Source organism: Sminthopsis crassicaudata, chromosome 3, assembly GCF_048593235.1.
Source record: "Sminthopsis crassicaudata isolate SCR6 chromosome 3, ASM4859323v1, whole genome shotgun sequence".
Lineage (NCBI taxonomy): Eukaryota > Metazoa > Chordata > Mammalia > Dasyuromorphia > Dasyuridae > Sminthopsis > Sminthopsis crassicaudata.
Window position 1 is genome coordinate 17,895,985 of NC_133619.1, and position 18,458 is coordinate 17,914,442.

Sequence of the window (18,458 nt, forward strand, 5' to 3'; positions counted from 1 at the left end):
TGACTAACCAAAGACTGAAAAGTTTCCACTGTGAACAAAATATTTATGGCAGAACTTTTTATGGTAGCAAACAGATGAAGACAAAAGTAAATTTTCATTGGTTGCTAAACTTGTTATAGCACAGAAATGTGATGACAGAGTTATTTCTGTGCCTTAAGCAATGATGGAAGAGAAGATTTGAAGAAACTTGGGATGCTTCTTTGCTTCTTCCCTTCTTTGAAGGGATGCTGAATGGAGGAAATAAAAAGAAAATTAAATGCTGTATAATTATAATGATCAAGCCTGGCCCTGGAGATGAGAAAATTGACCATTCCCTTTATTGCAGAGTTGAGGGGGTATCAAGTGTAGAATCTCATTTATGCTGGACAACATGAATGGATAAGGATGCTGAACTGCTTTTTCCTTCTTTAAACTGTTACAGGGGATATCTCATTGGTAGGAAACAGAGAAATGTGGAAATGAAAGTGCTGCTAAAACAGAAGATGTCAATAAAAATAACCCAAAACATTTTTTAAAACTTCTCCTTGAGAGGAATTATATTTTTGGATTGTATTGCAATCATTTTCAACCCTTTTCTCTTATATGCTGGAAAAAAACCCAAGGCTCTTCCCATATAACCCAGTTAGACTGAATTTGAATCTCTATTCTAAAATATATATACATGCATATATTTGGCAAATTTTATAGCATACAGTTCATCATTTTCAGAACATGGAAAATCACCAGATTTCTTTGTAGCATCAACACTACTTTGAGCATTAGAATGTCGTCACAAAAGGTTGAAGAAGAGAAGGAAAGAAGGGAGGGAGGAAGGAAGGAAGAAAAGGAAGGAGGGAGGGAGAGAAAGGAAGGATGAAAGAGAGAGAAGAGATTGAGAGAGAAAGAGAGAGAGAGAAAGAGAGAGAGAGAGAAAGAAAGAAAGAAAGAAAGGAAGGAAGGAAGGAAGGAAGGAAGGAAGGAAGGAAGGAAGGAAGGAAGGAAGGAAGGAAGGAAGGAAGGAAGGAAGGAAGGAAGGAAGGAAGGAAGGAAGGAAGGAAGGAAGGAAGGAAGGAAGGAAGGAAGGAAGGAAGGAAGGAAGGAAGGAAAAGGAAGGAAGGAAGGAAGGAAGCATTTATTAAGTACCTATTATGTGCTAAATACTTTAACAAATATTACCTCATTTAATCCTCATAACCACCCTGAGAGGTAGGTACTTATGTTATCCTCATTTTAAAGTTGGGGAAATTGAGAAAGACAAGAAATGTAGCGTTTTGCTGAGGATTACAGCCAGTGTGTCTGAGAGTACCTTTGATCCCAGGCCCTGAGCCCTGTGCACTGTGGCACCTCTGGAGGCCTGTATTGATTTTATGATGTTCCAGGCACGATGCTAATTCTTGAGATGCAAATGGAATAAAAAAAGGCAGTTCCCTACCTTCAAGGAGCTTACATTGTCACAAAAAGGAGTTGAAAAGGGGTAGGAGAGAAAGAGACAGACATAGAAATGGAGGTGGCCTCCATGCAGACAAGGTCTTGAAGCTGGACAAGTCAGGCACAGAACTGGAAGGGAGATGAATATAGGCTGGCTGGCCTGGGTCCCCGCCAGGGTGATCACGGAGTGAGGACTTATCTGGCGGCTGCAGTGAGTCCCAGGAGCTGAGGGACATTTGAGGATGAGACAGCCGGAGAGGTTGGAGACTGCAAAGTCAGGAACAGAGGCCAGGCAGGAAATTAGAATTCAAAGGGGGCTGAGGAGAGACTTGAGAGGCAAAGAAGCCCAATCCACATATGTGAGCATAAGAACTGCATTCCTGTCGCAGTCTTGCCAGCTGTGCAAGCCGCTCAGCCCTCTGTGCTATTAGCATTGAGTATTTTAACACCATTCATTAACAAGTTTTCAGAAAAAGAATCCTGCAGAAATTTAGCTAAAATAGCTTAGGCCTGTTTGATGAAAGCATCAAGTAATAAGTATAAATGAACTTTATTGGATAAACTTATCTTTTAACAAATTTAGGAAAAGGGAAGAAATATTTGTACTAACAGCATTTGCAATCATTATATCACATTTAAATTCACAAAAGGTACAAAACTATTTAGTGCTAACATAGGAAACAAGTATGCAAAGACTTGTTTATATAAATTTTAACTGAGAGACCATAATAATTGAAGAAAAGCTACTATGATAGATTAATAAAAACCAGTTCACTGTAAAATCTCACCTAAGTGAGGCACAGAATCCTACAGGCTGAGGCATTGGGGCAAGATAGCTTCTTTCAAACTGTGCCAAATTAGCAGCATTGTCACCCACAACACTTTCTAAAGCGTTTTAACATCTCGCATGGAAACAGTGGTGAAAATTACACTGAATCCCAAACCTTATTCCACCATTGTGCAAACTGCTTCCCCGATTGGGGAATCCTGAAACACACTGTCCTTGGTCAAAACCTAGCTTTGGAGCTTTGTCATGTCCCCTTCTCGGTGATAACTTTGTGTATGTGAGAAAAATTAAATGATACTCTCTCTTCTTTTTTAAGAGGAAAACCCTCAGCACCAATAGTAAGAACCCACCTGGCATTTTTACAAATCCACCTTCTTTTATTTTCACTCTAATAACAATCTAGATGATTGTACAATTTTGGAGAGTTATATGATAGCTCATGATAGTTCTTTTCAAAAAGTTCAGCCCTTGGAGAGCAGCAGAAATTCTTCTCCAAGAGAGATTGTCAGGAATGGCAGCAGAGAGAAGATGGGCATCCAACTGCTCTTGGGACAGGGATGGCCAGCGAGGTGCATAGGAACCAGGAGAGGAAAGAAACCCTCTGCTAACAAAAGGCTGGAAGACGAAGAGCTGAAACGGGCTGCCTTGGCCGGCCTCCCCACCCTGGACAGCGACTCCCAAGTCTCAGTGTTTAGACATCAGGCTTTTGCCGATGAAGCTTGAGGACCGCTCCCGTTCTTTGGTAATCTCCATCTCTATCTTGGCTTTGATTTTGTCCCAGTCTACCTGGAGCTGCAGAAATAAAAGAAGAGTGTAAATTGTACCTTTTCCTTGGAGCAGCAAGTCTACCACCACTGTATTCCAATTAGTCTTTCCCTACTCAACCATCCACTTCCTGCTCTATTCTGTCTCTCCAAATCCTTCAAGATATGGCTCAGGCCATCTCTTTTATTAAAGTCTTCTTGTACTCCCCCCACTATCAGTACCATCCTTAAAACACCGTGTGTCTACTTGTTGGCTGGATTCCAGGCCTAGCAGAATGTAAGCTTTCTGAGGGGAAGGACAGTTAGATTGTTAAGTCTGCATCTCTAAAGTCTAACATGTCTTAACGTAGAGTAGAAGTTTAATACATGTTTGCTGAATTGAATTTCTGGATTTTAATAATGAGTAAGACCCATGTGTATGAGAGCCAGGGTTTTCTGTTGGCAGTTTATGTCTTCTTAGCCTCTTAGGAAGCCTAAGCAGGTGTTTCCTGGCTCTAGTTATTAATCGCTCACAGATGAACAAATTGGGAATGCTTTGGGAGACAACTTCAGATAGTGGGGAAAGGGGTGGGTCAGGATGGCTTTTTAATATCTCACTTAAATAGGAGCGTAGATTTAATATGGAAGGAACCTTAGTAATTATTAAGTCCAGCTCATTGATCTTACAGCTGAGGAAACTTGGACTTAGAGCTCTCCCAGGTGTCAAACTTAGGTCCGCTGACTCCAAACTAGCACTTTCTCTAGAACAGGAGTCAAAACACACAGGAACCAAGTTAAAGTGTAATGAGGAAATAATTAATAAAAACAAAGAAGAGATACCAACGAGGGCATTTAAAAACCAAGTTAATGCACAGCTGCAGGGATCCATTCTATTTGTGGGACACCCCTGCTCTGGAGCTCCACTAGCAGCAGCAGCTCAATGGAAGAGCACAGCTGACATTAGCAATGAAAGGATTCAGAGGGGGCCACACAGAGGGTGGGGGGAGGTTCAGAATGCAAATTATTAGAGCTCCAGTGACCCACCCTGCTTGTCATTCTTCTGGAAACACCCCAAACTCCAAGAATTGATTAATATGAGGCACAGAAGATTATTAGCTAAATGTCCCAGTGGGATAGGCTGCTGTGTAAACTTTCCTCACCATTTATTTAATCTGATTCTATTATCTTCAAGTTTAAGGTTCCAAGAGATGCCCAAGAATCCATTCCGTTTGGGAGTGAGTGGAATGAGACTCGGCCCATCCTTGAAGTGATTCTAGTAAGGAGAGCATGCAGAGCCGAGTCAATTCTGGGGTCAACCTGGTGACGTGCTTCCTATCCAAGGCAAGATGAATACACACTCAGAGCCTAAAAGGAACTAGGAACTCTCTGGAGGAACAAGACTAAACTCCCAGACCCAAGTCAAAAGTGAACCCGATTTTTAGTGTGTATGGAGAGGCCAAATGGGGTAGGTGTCACCTGCTACCCTGCATGCAACTCAAAATGTAAGAATCTAGGGGGCTCAGGATATGATGTTGTATGTTGGTAGAATCACAGTTTACCTTTTATGAGGCAAAAGCACTCTTCCTAGATGTGGGTGTGTGCGTGTGCGTGCACACACACACACACACACACACACACACACACACACACACACACACACATATAAAATAATCAAAGACCAACTCATGGAAATGTTGCAACAACAATCAAAGTGCTTGAAGGGATCATTTTTCACTGAGATCATAGCAATTTAAAAAAAAATAGCAAAATAATTTTTGTTCACATTGAACAAAAATATTTGTGAAAAGGAGACCAAGTTTGATGAACTTCTTGGTCCTCCTCCAGGTCTAAATTAGCTCACAAATGTTTCTGAAATCAATCACAACAAAACCATTTAGTGATGGCTCACTAGACACCTGTCCCTCACCAGCAGTCATCAAGTTAATTGCCTACATTGACATCAAGGTTTCATAGCCTGCAAATAAGATTGCCAGTTGAAAGCTATTATATTATTGAAAATAAATGTTTTACTCTGGCAGTTATCCAGTTTGTGAAAACCATTTTTACTGGCACTGAAGACCAGCCGTTTCCAAATGGTTTTTGATCACTCACATTTGTCATTAAACATTTTTGAACACACACACCTCCAATATGTATTTTATTTATAATTACACATAAATTATATAATATCCTACTGTACTGGTAATTCTATACATTATAAAACTTACTCAAAATAGAGTTACAAGGATGACTTAACAGATGAAATAATATTCTGTCAATAAGGAGTGTGGACTCCCCATTTCAAGTATGATGGATAAAGCTAGAGTTCATGTGGTCAGACCTCTACTTTAGAAAAATCAATGTGGCAGCTGAGTGGAGGATGGGTTGGAGTGAGCAAACACTCCAGAGGCTACCACAATCATCCTGGGGTGAGGTGATGAGGGAGTGGGCCACAATGTCAGAGGAGGGGCCCTGCAAAGATGGGAGCAGTGAGACTTGTTAACAGGATGTCGAGGTGGATGGATCTGACACGCAAGCTGTAAAAACCTGGGTGACCAGAATGGCAGTGGTGCCCCTGATGCTCACAGAGGTTTGGAAGAAGAGTGGGTTTTGGGAGAAAAATGTGACTTGATGTTATTTGTGGTCCACTCAAGCCTGCTCATCCAGGAAAGTGTACTCTATTCCATACAAAGCCAAAAGGAGCAGGGCTCTTACTCACTGACCGCTGCCACCATGCCAGTTTCAGTCATGACGTGATCTGGGACAGAGGGTGGGGACAGAATGCTCCCGGGGCACATGAGCTAACTCAGAAGGGGAGATATGGGAGGGAGCAGTGGGTAAAGTGTTTGGAGGACACAGGTAGGTATGCTGAAGGGAAAGTGAGATGGGACCCATGTTCTGATTGGCTAGTTCCCACTTGGGATAAGGCCATAATCCCCCAGAGAGGGATTCCATGGATCTGCTTTGGACCACTGCTAAAGACCATGGGGGAAGGGATCTTGAAAATGGTGAATTCTAGAAGTAACAGCTTGAGCAGCATATATACAGGATATATTGCTACATCTATATCTGCATATATATGTGTAGATATAGACATATGGATAGGACTGTGAGCTTCATAAAGATTCTCACAACTTTGAAATAGATATTATGATTATTATCATATCTATTATACAGATAAGGAAAGAAAAATGGAGAAAGGTGGGATGTATACAGAGCCAATGCATAGTGTCATTGACTCAAACAGAAAAGTATAGAGTTTTTAAGCAGCAGCATCTAGGTGAAAGTATTAGGAGGTGATCGGCAAAGAGACAAAAATTCTCCTTTTATATTAATCAAGTTCAAGTCCACGTGGTACAGAGATTAGTCCTCTCCTCCGCATACTCCCATAATTCCTTATTTGCAGGTCAGATGAAATCATCTCTGATTAGCTGCTTCTCAGATAAGAGTCTTTAAAAGCAGACTGCAGTTTGAAAGTTAATTTCAGGATTGTTTGTGTTTCGATTTGGGGCTCTGTTACGAAAGAAAATCTTGCCTTCAAACCGAGTTGAGCAGAGAGGCGGTGTGTCTGTCCATCGAGGCAGTGCTCACTGGCACAAGACTCACTGCTGAAGCATTCATTGTCCTTAATAACTATTCCAGGATGGCGATGAGGCTCTGATTACCAAATTTCAGGTTATACTCCAAAATTTAACAGATGATTTTTATCCCTTTGGTTTTGGATAATTGGAGTCATTAATCCATGCAGTTTGAGAACCCTTACCCTGAGGTTCGGGTGATTCAAACGTGATGCACAAATTCAATTATACCACTAGCTCTCTCTGGCCCTAAGTCCCAAACTACAACATGCTTTACATATTACTCTAATCCATCCCACTGTTCCCAGTAAGGACATGCCCGATGGCTGTCCCAGGGGATTGATTTTCACCATCCCTCTGATTCCACAGATCTCTCTTCCCTGGTCCTCATTCCTAGTATATGTACCATTTTCCCTGATTAGAAAGAAAGCTTCCTGAGGCCAGAAATTGCTTTGATTTTGTCTCTTGGGATAGCATCTGGCATGCACTAAATGCTCACTCATTCTTTCATTCATCCACTTATTCCTCTTCCCTTCCCATGTTAAGTTGGGCTTGAGGATCACAGAGATTTACTTAAGAGTTATTTATTCTGGTGTTTTGGGCTTTCCATCTGCTTTCTCTAATAAAATCTCATGTATTTGTGGGAATTGAATATTGGAAGATTCCTTAAAACACACTTCTCCCTGAGCACTGTGTTCTCTCTCCTTGAGGACTTCAATTCTTTCCTAATCCATCACTGAGACTCTTCTATGAACACCAAATGATCATTTAAAGAAAAACCCTGAAAAATCCAATAGGTTTCCAGTATTATAATCTCTAAAAGAGTCCAACAAGTTCAATGACAGAAAACCAGTGAGGATGAAGTGGTCTGCAAGTTCCTATAATCTATGAATTGCTCACTAGGATTTTCTAATGCAGAAAAAGAAAAAAGCTGAGATTCTAGCAAGATAGGCAACTTCCCCAAAACTATACAATATAGAACTTGACAAGAAAAATCCTCTAAAGGTAAAGAGAAAGACAAGGTGAACAGAAAGAAGAAAGGCAGCATGACGGTAGATAGTGTTGGCTTAAGAATCAGGAAGATCGGGATCCAACTTCTCCCTCTGACAGTCACTGTTATGTAGCTGTTCTCAGTTATAAAACGCTGGCATTATTCATAAAGTTTTTAAACTACCCAAAAACAAGGCCTCTGGAACCTTTTTAATCACCACATGTAATGTCAGCTTTCTGGCTCAGAGTAGAAGGGTCATCAAAGCACACGGGCGGCGGCTCCTCCCAGCTGCCTCTTTGGTCATCGGTCCAGTTCCCCCTACCAATTACCAGGGAGCCAAGACCAATAAGACCTGTAGCCATGGAGAAAGTGCCCAGAGCTGAAACTGAGCCCGTGTCACAGCACAACTAGGACACCTGAACCCCACTCCTCCAAGTTCCATGGGGATAGCAAGATGGAGTAGCGAGGAGTCACCAGACCCATCTCAAGATGCTTCTGGCAAGACACCTAACTTCCAGCCTCTTTCCTCCTCTCTTAAATGAGGGTAGTCACCCTAGCACCGACCACCCAAGGCTGTTGTGAGGAACAAATGGGATTGATATTATTAATAATAGGTAGCATCCTCCTAAGATATAAGATTTAAATTTAACATTTCCCCACAGAAATTGGTCCCCTTAAACAACACTTTCTGTGGCTGACCCTGAGAGTGAGTGTTCCCTCGAAGGAGAGGGAAATGGCCTTTGCCCAATAGTTAGCCAAGCCTCTGATTACTTTGCAAGAGACAGGACAGTAACATGGAAAGGAAAGTGAATTAGGGATCAGGCGCTCTGAGTTCTAAGCGGCTATTTGTAAGTCATTCACTGTCCATGGGCCTCAGTTTTCTCCAAAGGAAAAAAGAGAAATGGGGAAGACAGAAAGCCTGAGACATCTTGTAAATCTGAAGTTTTTATGAAAAAGTAAGAAGCTGAAACTTAATGGTGGAAAGAAAGAAACACATATACTTAAAACATAAAAGATAAAACATTCTTAAAGATATTCCTTCCCTGGGCAAGTTACTAAACCCCAATTGCCTCAGGAAAAAAAAAAAAAGATATTCTTTGTGTTAAAAAGTTACTTCATAATTTATCATTTGACTTATTAATGATGAATACTAAATCAAGAAAAATCCTTGATTCTAAGCAGCTCTATATTTCAAAAAGATTTCTAGTGCTACAAATCAAAACACTAAGTAAGAATGTATGCTTCTGTTAGATAGAATACAATTTCCTGGAAGGCAGAAACTGTCTTCTGTAAAGGGTATAACATAAAATTCATCAGACTTGTCTGAATCTAGGTTACATGCACTAAAATGGAATCTCTTTGAGAGGAAAAAATAACACAAATTATAGGAGATATTCAGGTTTTGTACAAGCCAGATTTGCATGGAGGGAGTATGCTCTATATTCAGACCAATTTAGTAATAAGTGTTGACAATAAGGGAAGAGGATAATAGCAAGGCACAGGGAAGTGAGATTACAGATCATTCCCCCAAAAGCACGGAACCTCCTTCTACTCTCCCATTCCCTCCAGCCAGGGGCCTAGGAGGTCTCTAGACTGCTGGGCATTGTAGCACAAGGAGTGACTTTGTTCTGCCTGGAGAATGAGGAAGTCCCTTGAGTTCCTGAGCCCCCTGAGCAGTCCAGAGGGTCTCAATTTAGGCCAGGGACAGTCTACCTTCCTAAAGAGATCTGTTTCAGGTCTCTTCCTGTACTCTGACGGTCAGTCAATAAATGCAAAGTGACAGGTACTGTCCTAAGCACTGAGGATACAAAAAAAGACAAAACACAGTCCCTGCCCTCAGGTAGCTCCCAACTCAATGGGCCCAGCTTGGTTCCGGTTTCATAGTAACTTTCTCTCTTCATCCCTCACTGAGAGACTGACTCCTACTAGGCCCTCTGGAATTGGGTACTCAGGGAACCATCCCAAAGGCCCAGAGGCAAGACAAATTAAGTCTAGATATGGCTGGTGGATGATTTTTTTTTTTAAATAAGAATTAGTCACAATACAGGAGAGATTGCAGAAGAATCAGGGGAACCAAGTCAGACTGGGTTCATGACATCATAAGGATAGGCTGTCCTTAAAGACAATTATAGTAAGGAATAAAAAAACTTTTAAACTCTTTATTACCTATATTCATATAAGAAGTTATTATTGGGGCAGCTAGGTGGCGCAGTGGGTAGAGCACCAGCTCTGAAGCCAGAGGACGACCTGAGTTCAAATTTGACCTCTGACACTTAACACTTTCTAGTCGTGTGACCCTCAGCAAGTCACTGAATCCCAACTGCCTCAGCAAAAAAAAAAAAAAAAAAGAAAGAAATTATCATTGACATTTTAATTTGTACTAACACTTACCCCTTCTGCATACTGCAAATATCGTTTATTAGTTTCCTGTTTCCCAAACGTCTCCAAAAACTTTTGCCGGTATGCAAGAACTGTGTCGACGTGTGTCTTATGCTTTACAGCCAACTCAAGGGCCCTGTGAGAAGAAACGAAGAGGGAGAATAAGGGGGTTGGGCCACCCACCAAGACAGCAGCCCTCCCCCCATCCACCCTGTTGTTTTCACTTTGACTCTTCCCAAGCTGTAATGCACAACCCTCCTGGATCATTTTATGTACTTCCTTCCCTGTGATAAATAATTTGATCAACTTGAGCAATGTCAAAAGTTAGTCAAGGATTTCTCCTGAGTAGAGGGTTAAACTCTAGATTTTGGTCTCTTTCAACTACTATAACCTTAATTTTAAAAAAATCAAGCTCTTGTCATCAGTCTATAAATGTAGCATCAACAAGGCAGCAGCTTCAAAGCCTGTTTTTGAAGCAGTAAATTAAACTAATTTTTTCAAGCCTTAATAGCTTAAAATGAGCCTGGCAAAAATGTCCTTCTAAATCCTCATCTAAATTCTTTGAAGAAGAACGGTCACTGAGGTATTCCAATAACTAACAAATTCTTTTAAGTTAACATAATCTCATCTAGCATATGTGAATTCCCAAGTAACTTTGGGATATTTTATCAAACAAAAAATGGAGAAACAAGTGGATCCACGGGATAACAGATTTGAGATGGGAAAGGTTTTATAAGATACAGCTTACAGATGATCTACAGTGTATAGAAGCAGCAACTGAAGCCCAGAAGAGTTAGGAGGCCACGTCACAAAGGAGTACTTTGTGTGATGTGGAAACAAAAGTATCTGGATGGAACAGAACATTGTTTTCCTGCTGGATTGCTACTTAAAATGTTCCCTAAAAGCCTAGGTTGGGTTGACAATGATACCTTACCGCATTTAGGAGACGACTAACTCCACATTCTGTGCGAGTCACAGAAACAGTATGTCTCCAGTTCTAAAATGGTTATCTGGCAGCTAAACAAATGTGACATTAGGTTCTGAATTTGGAAGGAATCCATGGATCTTTCTGTACTCATTTTAATAGGCTGCATATAAGGTTATTTCAAACTATGATCTTTTAAATACTCTGATCAAACCCCAAGTACTTTGTTTAAGCCAGAGAAAGTCATAGAGGAGTTAAGAGCTAAAAAGATGGATGCTCTGCAGACTCTCCCATCCAAAAGCCTTGAGGATACTTCTTCAGCTGGGGGTGACACAATGCAGAGAATGCTGAGCCTGGAGTCAAGAGGCCCTGAGTTCAGATTTAGCCCTAGACTTCCCAGTTTTGTGACCCTGGGCAAGCCACTTCCCTGCCTGCCTCAGTTTCCTCATCTGTAAAATGAAGACAACAGGAGCAATTACCTCCCAGGGTGGTTGAAAGGATGAAATGAAAGCCTAGTTGTAAGAGGCTTGGCACAGTGCCTGACACACAGTATGTGCTTTAAACCTGCTTACTATCCTCACTACGATTCGCGCTATGGCAGAAATCGGGCCAATAAACGCCAGGGAAACAACGAAAAAACAAACGACAAAGGCAGCTCCTGCCCTCAAGGAGCTCACAGGAAGACATCAGGCACCTGGCTACTGTAACTAACCAGAAGCAGAACAAATTCATGACAGCCATGGTGGGAAGGCCCCAGAGGTCAGGGGGATCTGTAAAGGCTTCCTGCAGGAAGAGCTAGGAGTGGGGATGAGGAGGGAGAGCCTTCCGGGCCTGGGGGCAGCTGACTGACTGGCAGATCCTCTGAACATCCTGGGGTGGCAGGGAGCCCAGGAGTTTCTCAGTTGAGCAGAGAGCTGCAGCAGATGAGGGGGCTGTGCCAAGGGAGAGACAGAGTGGGGTCATGAAAGGTGGGGACGGAGGGATTAGACCCAACTGTGAGTGGGAGCAATGAGAGAAAGTGGGAGCCTGGGAGGAAGGAGGGTTAAGAGACTGGCTCTGGATGAGCTGAGTTTTCCGTCCATCTGCAGCATCCCACAGCAGCTCAGAAGCCAGCGGAGATAAGTGGATGGGGGATCATGACTCCTGACCATGGCTGTGTCAGCCCTAGGTCCTTTCTGCTTCTGCACATGTCTGACTGTCAGGAAGGCTCCCCTTACACAGAGCCGAGCGAGTGCGTGGATGGAGAGGCAGGAAGCAGGGGCATTATCAGGGTGGGTTCTGAGGCAGCAGTGAGCCCCCTAAGAGGAAGACGTGCGGAGATTGGGGAGGAAAGGTCAGTCACTGTGCTGGAGAGGCCTTGGAGGCAGGGGATGCAGAGCAAGTTTCTTAGAACCCCTGAGCCCTATTGGACAACTGCCCAAATCAATAAGTTGTAGAGCTGTCCCAAATCTTCATTGGGAGAGAGAGTTTCCTCACCCAGAGATTCCCACATCAATGTAATCAAAAGCCCAAGGGCCCCCAAAAGTAAAGTCATATCCTAAGGGCCAAGCTGAAGAATCTGGGACCTTGTGGTCACCCAGGCCATGCAGGGGCCAGCCGGCACAGCCAGGAGCCAAGCCCAAGCTTCTGACTCCAAATCTGGCATATTTTCCATTGCACCTTTCGTGACAAAAATATTGCAAGCCTTCAAAGAACTAGGGGAACCCCCCCCCAATGGTGTTTCTGGTTATCCTTTTAAGTGCATAGTGCTTCCTTCTGATGGGCAAAAGGATTTGAGACTCACATTTACCCAAGACAGAGTCTACACTTGGAATTGTATCTGTCTGGTCCAAATAATTTACAGACTTAATTAGATAAACCTAAGTGCTATCTAACATATGTTATTTTCAGATATCAGCAAGAAAAGATGATTGCCTTTAGTGGTCCCTATTGTGTATTTAAATAATCATCAACTCTGACTTTTTCCATTTTTCTCTTTCCCAATAAGAGCAAATTTAAAAATAAAATTTAAAGTACTTTTCCCATTACAACCAAAGTCCAGTTTTCACATTTTAAGAAAATGAAGAACAAAAGTAGGAACATTGATTGGGGAAACACTCCTGAGACCTAGGATAGTGCCAAAGGAATGAAATAACAGCTTTAAAATTTAAAGAGCTATTATATGCAGAGATTCAATAGTGCTTATCCAGCAATTTAGATTGCTTGTTATATATTTTATTTTAAAAATTAAAGCAAGTTTTTCCAATAGTCTAAATTTAGTTTATTTGCAAACTGTCAAATTATCAAAAGAACATTTAAATGCCTTTCTATATTGAGTAATTGTGAATTAAGGTTAATAAGGTCTAGGCTGATCAAATATAAATTGGCAGATGCATCTTTATGAATATTGTATATCTATGAACACCGGTAGGTGTATATTTCCTCCCTTTAATTACTGAAACCAGCTTAAAAAAAAAAAAAAAAGTATCAAAACATCTTAGGAGAGGACAATTAGCAATGTAAATGTGAAGTTTCTAGCACCTCCATAAAAAACATTAAACAGTGAAACCTTAAAATTTGGAAAAGTTATTTTTGATAAGTCAGAAATATAAAGAAAAGCAGCAGAATTAGTTCCTGCCCAGAAGTCTGTTTAATCTGCAAAGTAAAGGTCCAGGTCAATTATCCTAAGAGTTTTGAAGGCCCTAAATGGGGGCAGCCAGGTGGCACAGTGGATAGAGCACCGGCCCTGAATTCAGGAGGACCTGAGTTCAAATCTGGTCTCAGACACTTAACACTTCCTAGCTGTGTGACCCTGGGCAAGTCACTCAACCCCAGCCTCAGGGGAAAAAAATTAAAAAAAAAAAAAAAAATGAAGGCCTTAAATGCTATTTGCATTTGAGTGGATCATTTTGTCTATTTGCAGCTGGGCAAAAGGCCTATTACCTAGCCATACTTTTCATAAACAGAACAGAATCTATAAAGTAACTAAGCGCTTGTTGGGGGATAAAAATTCTTTGTGAAAACTTAGGAGAAATTTAAGTAATTTCTATTTGTATGTTAAACATCCTTAATTAACTAAGAAACACCCTTATTTTTTGTTTCCTCACAAAACCAAAACACTCCCAACCAAACCAAGTAGTCAAAGAGAAGCTAAGTAATTAGTCTAGGGCCAGAGGAGGAAACAATGCAGAAAAAATGGACACTTGTGGAAGAAGTGGAGTTAAAATTTGGGAGCAGAGTGAGCCAATGTAAAGCTAGCATTGTATAAGATGAGGAGGGCAGAATGTTACTTGGGAAAGTTTCAGGGGAAAAGGAAAGGAAGAAAAGAACCATGAGATAAAACATCTGACAAAAAAATAGGATCGAGATGAGAAAACCTAAGACATGAATCAAATTTGGAAAATGGAATAGAAATAAAGGTAATACAGGTCCAACCAGGAGAAGGTTGTGTGGCAGGAAAATAAAGAAAGAAAAAAGCTAGCTCAGAATCCAGGTACTAATGACAATGACAGTTAATTTGGGATTCCCTAAAAGAAATATGAAAACGGGATGAATTACTAGTAACATTTTTAGTTTAGTAAATTGGACAAGAATATATATTAAGCACTTGGTATGTGCCAGGCACTGTGCCAGCAGCTGGGATTCAAAGACAGTAACAGATAGATAGTCCCTGTCCTCAAGGATCTCAGAGTATAAAATGGGGGATAAGACATGCAAATACTGTGTACAAATACGCTACAGACAGGAGAGACTGGAAATACTCTACAGAGAGAAGGCACCAGACTTCCAAGGGACCAGGAAAGGCTTCCTGCAGAAGGTTGGCAGGAGGGCCTCAAGTGGGCACAAGTTAAGACCTGGCCAGCCACTGGCTGGGGACAAGAGAAGATGATAACAGAACCTCACTCCCTGCAGGTGTGAAGACTAAGGGAAATGGTAATGGTGAAGCTCTTAGCGCAGGGCCTGGTATACAGGACCTGTCCCCTAAATAGGAGCCATAAATGGAATGGCGGTAAGATTCGGCCTCCTAGAGTCACCTAGAGCATGTGCCAGATACACAAGGATCGTACCTTGTGGCCCATCAGGAGCCGGGTTTTGACCCACTGGAGTCTTCCCGCTGCCCCCATCCTCATCCCACCTCCAAGTCTACAACAACAAGCAAACACCATCTGACTAAAGGGTCTGGCTCATGGACGGTCATCTGTCCAAACCCATCCCTAGAGCGAGCCTTTCCTACTGGAGTCACAACTCCCAAGTTGTGGACAGCCTGACAATCTCCTGTGGCTGGGTCAGTACCTTTCCCAGTTGTAAAGATTGATGTTGATCTGGATCGCCTGGTAAATGAGGCCAGCCTGAAGGAGCACCATTTCGGCCTCCTGGATGTTGCCGCTGAACATCAGCATGTGGGCCATCTTGGACTCTTTGGATGGAAGGTCTTTGATGGAATTGATGTACTGGACCTTGTCAATCTGGACAAAAGAGAAGAAGACATATTCAAAAGGGGAAGGAAACTCCTGTGATTTAAATCAAGCTACAAAACCCAGACGAACAGAACTACTTACTTCCCCTATGGATGCGTAGCCTATTTCTGCAGTCGTCATGTCTCGATTGGCCACTGACATGGCAGCCAGGCAAGCCCACATTGTCTGCTCCTAAAGCAAAACAGGAGGAGGAGAGTTTTTCGTGATCAAGCTGCAGTAAAATAAACAATTTAAGTATCAGAACTAAAATAACCGCTGTAATTGTATTTTAGTTTTTAAAAGTAAATGCAATAACAAAGTGTTCCAAAGGGTAAACTTCAAAATAGTTTTAGTTTATGGAGAGTCTCTTTGGATAAGTGTAGAAACACCAGAAATAGGTTTTCATTTTAATTAAAAGTAATTTCTGAGAGAAAAAAGGTTTTGTTTTGTTTTTTTAATTACATTAAAAATATACCCTCATGGCAACATTGGGTTGTAGGCCATTGCATGTGTTGTCAGGAGTCCTTAAGATTTGTCTTTTCATTTTTGAAGAATACACCTAATTGATCTTAAGAACTAGCAGGAAAGGTGGGTTTCTTTGAAAGAAAGCTCTATCATCTTCTCCATAGTGGTTCAGAAGGATGACAGATTTCTAGTGGGCAGGAACATTGCAATCCCTGAGTCCAACCCTTCCACTTGACAGATAAAGAGTATGTTACAAGGCCACAGAACTAGCAAGCTTCTGAGAGAGAATCTTACTCCCAGCACCAGTTCCCTGCCCAAAGGAAAGAGACTCTGAGAAGAAGTCCCTTTGGAAAGGAAGCAGAACATGAAGCCCCCTGTCCCATCCCTCTACTGCTCCTCCACCGTCTGTTCCACTCTGGCCCCAAGAGCTACATAATCACCAAAAATGCAACAATAATGCAAGACAAAGTGAACATCCAGGTTCATCTGAACTTAACTCAACTGAACGTACCTTAACAAATCGACATAATCTTACAGCATCTTCCCATTTTGAACTGCTAACATACTCATGAAGAATAGCGGGATACGGTGATATGTTGATGTGAACCAGAGAGCCATCTGCTCTTCTTATAGTTACCTGATTTCCAACAAAACTCACTATGTGAGGATTCTTACTGAACTCACTGTTAAAAAAAAAGTAAATGTAAATTACTTCAAATTTTTGAAAATGGGCACTGTATTCCAAGAATAAATTTTTCTATAGACTATTATAGACTGGGGGTAATTATACATCTTGCCCTATCCATACAGTACTAACTGCCTTCGGAGTCCTCAAATATGTAGGTGAAAAGAAATATTTATAATTAAAATGAACTGTACTTTACTTTATGTACTTGTATAAGAATATATGATATATCAAAAGCCATTACATACTTAAGGTTTAAATTGAGAAGCATTTGCATTTATGGATTCTAAACAGCTTGAGATTCTACTTCTTCAACACTAAATCATTCCATTTCAAGAATAATATAGTTACTGATGCTGAGTGAAATGAGCAGGACCAGAAGATCATTATATACTTCAACAACAATACTCTATGATGATCCATTCTGATGGACGTGGCTCTCTTCAACAATGAGATGAACCAAATCAGCTCCAATAGAGCCGTAATGAACTGAGCCAGCTACACCCAGCGAAAGAACTCTGGGAGATGACTGTGAACCACTGCATAGAATTCCCAATCCCTCTATTTTTGTCCGCCTGCATTTTGGATTTCCTTCACAGGTACACTATTTCAAAGTCCAATTCTTTTTGTACAGCAAAATAACTGTTTGGACATGTATACATAGATTGTATTTAATTTATACTTTAATATATTTAACATGAATGTTCAACCTGCCATCTGGGGGAAGGAGTGAGGGGAAAGAGGGGAAAAGTTGGAACAAAAGGTTTTTCAATTGTCAATGCTGAAAAATTACCCATGCATATATCTGGTAAATAAATAAAAGCAAGAGGAATTGTACGTTTTCTGTTATTTTCATAATTATAAGAGATGAACAAGAATGACCTCGAGGATTTTAGACTTAATATTCCACAAGACTCTTCAGCAATAACTCTTTTAAAAGGTCAAGTTCAATAGGAGTTTCAGTAACTCCAAAAAGTTTCTTTGTTGTTTTTTCATTTCAGTTATGTCCAATTCTTTGTGACCCCATATAGGGTTTTCTTAGCATTTGCCATTTCCTTCTCCTTGTTCTTTACAGATAAGGACACTAAGACAAACAGGATTAAGTGACTTGGCCAGGATCACACAGTTAATAAGTGTCCTAGGCCAGATTTGAACTCAGGAAGATGAACCTTTCTGACTCCAGGCCCAGCATTCTATTCTGAGTCATCTAGTTGCCCCAACCTCTAAAATACCCTGAAAAAGATTAAACATTTGGGTAAATTCTACTAAAAAATGGAGCTTTGCTGTGCAGACATGAACCCAGATTCAAAGTCTATATTTTTGAATGAAAAATTATTTTTATTAGTACTTTTCATGACCAAATAGTTAAACTAAAAATTTTGGAAATCCAGAGAGTTGCTCATCTCCGGTTGGGTAAGGAGGTAACTATGTGTATCTACTTATCTATACATGAAGATATGTGTCTTTATCTAGAGATATTTATTTGTATGTATCTATAAAATTTTTATAAATATGAATATGTACTAATTTTTCTTAGTATTTGTATGTAAATAAATATCTAGAAAAAATAGCACCCAACACACTTGGCAATTTAATATTCACAAAACATCATCATTTACTTAAGTAAAATAAAGCTGGGCAGAACTAAATGAGCTGAATCCGATAGCTGAAACATTTCCCCCTGTTAAAATTCTAAGTAAAGACAGATTTAGCATTTTTTGTATGTTTATTAGCTACAATAAATACTGCTTCATGCAAAAGAGATGTTACCTCGCATCCCTTTCAAACAACGTTTTGGGCAAAATATCTCGATCGACGTACACTGTGTTGGGATAATACCACACTGTAAAACGAGTGTCTTGAAGTCCACAAAGTATATTGGAGGTGTCACACCATGCCAGAGTGTGCACCATCGTACCTGCACGTGAAAAGGCAATTAGAACTGTGCTACACAGGATTTTCACTGATACCATGTAAAATACATTGATAATTGTTACTTGTGAGTTACCATTAATAACATTCCTATTAGAAATGTTTGTGAAATGAATTATTAAAATTAACT

At 40.8% G+C, this 18,458-nt stretch overlaps 1 protein-coding gene across 2 annotated transcripts in view; it reads right to left on the reverse strand.

Moving 5' to 3' along the window:
* Positions 1-2,550: 2,550 nt before the first annotated feature.
* IFT80 (intraflagellar transport 80) overlaps positions 2,551-18,458 on the reverse strand; it is an 85,453-nt gene continuing 69,545 nt past the window's right edge. For both annotated transcript variants that reach the window (XM_074298101.1, XM_074298100.1), the window contains exons 14-19: positions 18,167-18,314; positions 16,223-16,394; positions 15,349-15,438; positions 15,083-15,255; positions 9,898-10,021; positions 2,551-2,986 (exon numbers count right to left, since the gene is read on the reverse strand). In XM_074298101.1, the coding sequence (XP_074154202.1) occupies positions 2,879-2,986; positions 9,898-10,021; positions 15,083-15,255; positions 15,349-15,438; positions 16,223-16,394; positions 18,167-18,314 (815 nt within the window). In that variant the 3' untranslated portion in view covers positions 2,551-2,878. The remainder of the gene's footprint in view (positions 2,987-9,897; positions 10,022-15,082; positions 15,256-15,348; positions 15,439-16,222; positions 16,395-18,166; positions 18,315-18,458) is intronic.